General features: G+C 37.6%; 1 protein-coding gene across 1 annotated transcript; it reads right to left on the bottom strand.

The window, feature by feature from the left end:
• Positions 1–927: 927 nt before the first annotated feature.
• LOC115212277 (uncharacterized protein K02A2.6-like) lies at positions 928–1,455 on the bottom strand. Its single transcript, XM_029781117.1, has one exon. The coding sequence runs from the start codon at positions 1,453–1,455 to the stop codon at positions 928–930; it is 528 nt and encodes a 175-aa protein (XP_029636977.1).
• Between the last annotated feature and the right edge of the window lie 2,834 nt (positions 1,456–4,289).

Raw genomic sequence — 4,289 nt, 5'->3', positions numbered from 1 at the left:
AGAGAGATGGAGGAAAACAGGCAGATAAAAGAATGAGAGTAGTCTTGTCAAAATGTGCGTTTTTTGCCCTAGTAACCACACCTTTTAAGAGGAATTTCTAACCTAGCCCACTCTCATCCTCACCTCATTTTACATGTCCCTGTAAATTTTGGAGTCAATCCGACCCCATCTAGTGCCCCTTAACCCGTTCCAATGCCAAAATGAGACAAACTTTTCACATTTCAGAATCATAATATAGAGATATACATATGTATAAATATACATATAAATACATATACTTTATTTAAAGCAGCAGAAAATTCAAACAATCTGTTACTCTGAGTTTCTCGTTGCCGTTCATCAGAAAGTTTCTACAAAAGACTGTCTGATGAACGGCAACAAGAAACTCAGAGTAACAGATTTTGTTGAATTTTCTGCTGCTTTAAATAAAGCATATTACTCTACCACTGGTATTTGAGTACTCTTTTTTTCCACCTTGTTTCACATATAAATACATATATATATATGTATATGTATATATATATATATATATATATATATATATATATATATATATATCAATTTTATTTCTTTGGTGAGAAACTGGCATATCTTTTTCTCTTAGCGTTAATTTCCATCATTTCTGTAGGTTTTTCTCTTCCTGTTCAACCTACGTGTCGGTTCGAACAAATCATATCATAAATCCATTGGTTCTTCTAGCCTCTCTTGGTTTTTGGTATATATTTTTTTTAATTGGTTTAAATGCCTTCTGTGTTCATATTTTGGTCCTTTTACCATGTACATCACGTTACCCAGACGTCCAGTTATACTTCCTTGTTCCAAGTCCTGTTTTCCGGTACTATATATTTTAAAATACACTTTGTCACCTGTGTTAAAAAATTTCATTTTTCTTCCCAAATTTTCTCTTTTCTGGTTCCTGCTCAGCAATCATTTGTCAAAAATAGAACGAATTTTTCTGGAAAACATCAAATCTGCAGGTGACCTACCCAACTCTGCATTTGGATTCGGTGTTATTCTATACACCTGCAAAATCTTTGTCATATTTGTATCTTCCAGGATTTGCCATCTGGTCTTTCTTAAGGCTGTCTTGAATGTGTTGACAAATCTTTCCGCTAATCCATTTAACCTTGGATGGTATGGCGGAGTTAACACTTGCTTCATCTGAACCGATTTACAGAATCTTTCGAACTCCTTCGCCATGAATTGTGTACCATTATCTGACATGATCGTATCTGGCACTCCATAACGAGTGAACAGTTCTTCCAAGAAGTCAATAGTCACACTTGTGGTTGGCCTTGAACATTTACACACTTCAGGCCATTTGGAATAGATATCCACTGCAATGATATAATGAGAGCCATTTATTGGTCCTGCGAAATCCACATGTAGTCTAGACCAAGCCGAATCCGTTTTGGGCCATGACTGAATCTGCACTGGGGGCGCCTTTGCTGCCATAGCGCATCCCCTAAACTGTTTTTACCAGTCTCTCAAGTTGCTTGTCCATATTCGGCCAATAAACGTAACTACTCATGAGACTCTTCATCCGGACAATCCCCGGATGTCCTACATGTAAGTCTTTTAATACTCTGTTTTGCAGTGCTTCAGGTATTAGCACTCTTTGTGCATATAATAACACCTCATCACATACTGAGTAGTGCTTTGAACCTGCGTCCCGCTCATTTATATTTTTCATGTTACACAACATTTTAAAAAATCTTATTCATGAACCTATCATTTCCCGATTTCAATTCTTCCAGCGTTACCAGCAAATCTCGTGCTACATTGCACAAAATATTCTTTAGTTCCATTTCTAGTTTTAACGATGCAATCACCGTGTATTCAAAGGGTTCCTCATATTTCGGAATTAGCCTAGACAACCCGTCTGCATGTCCCATTTTCATTAATGGCAAAAACTCCATCTGGAAATCGTAGTTCAACAGAGTAGACCCCCAGCGCTGTAAGTGGTTTGCTGAGTGCATTGGAATACCCTTTTCGAACCAAAAATAGACAATAACGGTCGGTGATCCGTTTGCAATGTAAACTTCCTCCCATGTAAGAATTTATGGAATTTTTTTACTGCGAAGATTAATGATAACGCCTCTTTTTCAATCTGGCTGTAGTTTCTTTCCGCTGGTAATAGAACTCTCGATGCATGTGCAATAGCTTTGATTTTACCATCATAAAATTTATGCAATATCACAGCTCCTATTCCATATTCACTGGCATCCGATGCCACAATTATTTTCAAATTTGGTCGAAATGAGTTAATGATAACTCTGATGCTAACCACTTTTTTAATTCCTCGAATGATTTCTGACATTCGTTTGTCCAGCTCCATTTCGAGTCCTTCTTTAGCAACTTATTCAACGGAGCTCTTAGCTCATACATTTTAGGAATGTGCAACTGGTAATAACTTACCAAACCTAAAAATGCTTGTCGTGTAGTTTTGTTAGTGGGAGCAGGCATTTTTATTATCGCATCGATATATATATGCACGATGGGCTTCTTTCAGTTTCCGACTATCAGATCCACTCACAAGGCTTTGGTTGGCCCGAGGCTATAGTAGAAGACTTTTGACAAAGGTGCTATACAGTGGGACTGAATCCAGAACCATGTGGTTGGTAAGCAAGCTACTTACCACACAGCTACTCCTGCACCTATGTATGTATGCGTGTGTGTATATATTATATAATATATATATATATATATATATATATATATATACACACACACACACAAACAGAAATACTTGACGTTGCCTAAGCTAAAGAAAATAAGAAAATTTAAAACATCGTTTAGACTACACAGGTCTCAGTTGCTAGTAGCTGAGATACCAACTTTCTATATAAATAACTCTACAACCCATGCTAACATGGAACATAGACGTTACTTGAAATGTTAAAAGAAAGTTTTCAACTTATATATACTCTTTTACTCTTTTACTTGTTTCAGTCATTTGACTGTGGCCATGCTGGAGCACCGCCTTTAGTCGAGCAAATCGACCCCGGGACTTATTCTTTGTAAGCCCAGTACTTATTCTATCGGCCTCTTTTGCCGAACCGCTAAGTGACGGAGACGTAAACACACCAGCATCGGTTGTCAAACATATACACTCACACTTATATATATATATATATACATATATACGACAGGCTTCTTTCAGTTTCCGTCTACCAAATCCACTCACAAGGCATTGGTCGGCCCGGGGCTATAGCAGAAGACACTTGCCCAAGATGCCACGCAGTGGGACTGACCCCGGAACCATGTGGCTGGTTAGCAAGCTACTTACCACACAGCCACTCCTATAAAGTACATATATGTAATTCAAAAACACGTTTTGTGTAGCTTTTATCGTAACCAAAAACAGGTTCAGATTATAAACAATGAAAGGCCGATTTTGGTGATTTATTTGACAGAGGTAGCAGAGAGCCAATCCAATGATATATCTGGCTTGGATCTTGAAAGTTTGCCTGAATCCTGGCTCATTTAAATCTCTTGTGGCTCCAAACGATGTCATCTGTAGAGCAGCATTTTATTATCTAATTTCGTTTTGGAATTGCTTGGAATCTTGGTCAGTTGATGTCAACAGTTTCTTCAATGGCTCTGGAGGTTGGGGAATGGCAGGGATTTAATCTTTCCACCACTGCAGCACTGTGCAAGTGTCTCTTCCGGTCACTCTCTTGCTTATATATATGTATTATATATATAACTAGCAGTATCGCCCGGCGTTGCTCGGGTTTGTAAGGGAAATAACTATATAAGCATTTTTAGAGAGTTATAGCCAAAAAAATGCATTAAAAATGGAAAAAAAAAAATGGTAAATTTTTTTTAAATCGTTGACTCATCGTAGACATTTTTAGAGAGTTACTTCCCTTATATAATAGCGAAAAAATGCTTTAAAATGGAAAAAAATGATGGTAAATTATTTTTTAAATCGTAGACTCATCGTAGACGCGCGCTAATACCCAGAAGGGCTGGATATGAATCACGACTATAAGATACCCGGTTTTGGTTAAACTGCACCGCAAAATGTGGGAGTAGTTAGGAATCTAAATCGTAGGAGAAAGACACACAACTTGACTTTTATATATAAACTAGCAGTATCGCCCGGCGTTGCTCGGGTTTGTAAGGGAAATAACTATATAAGCATTTTTAGAGAGTTACTTCCCTTATAGATGCCAATAGGGCTTTCTTAGCCATTTTTGTTTTGGTGTCTTCAAGCCATGAAGTCGTTGTTCTAAAAGAACGCTGGTTTCCTTCACAACGCATTACGACGTTGATTTCTTTAC

The sequence above is a fragment of the Octopus sinensis genome, linkage group LG5, assembly GCF_006345805.1.
Source record: "Octopus sinensis linkage group LG5, ASM634580v1, whole genome shotgun sequence".
Taxonomy (NCBI): Eukaryota; Metazoa; Mollusca; class Cephalopoda; order Octopoda; family Octopodidae; genus Octopus; species Octopus sinensis.
The sequence above is the reverse complement of the archived record's forward strand: the minus strand, read 5'-3'. Positions and strand labels throughout refer to the sequence as shown.

What these genes read in the sequence shown, in the direction of transcription:
- LOC115212277 (XM_029781117.1), bottom strand. Translation starts at nt 1,455, where the DNA reads ATGGCAGCAAAGGCGCCCCCAGTGCAGATTCAGTCATGGCCCAAAACG.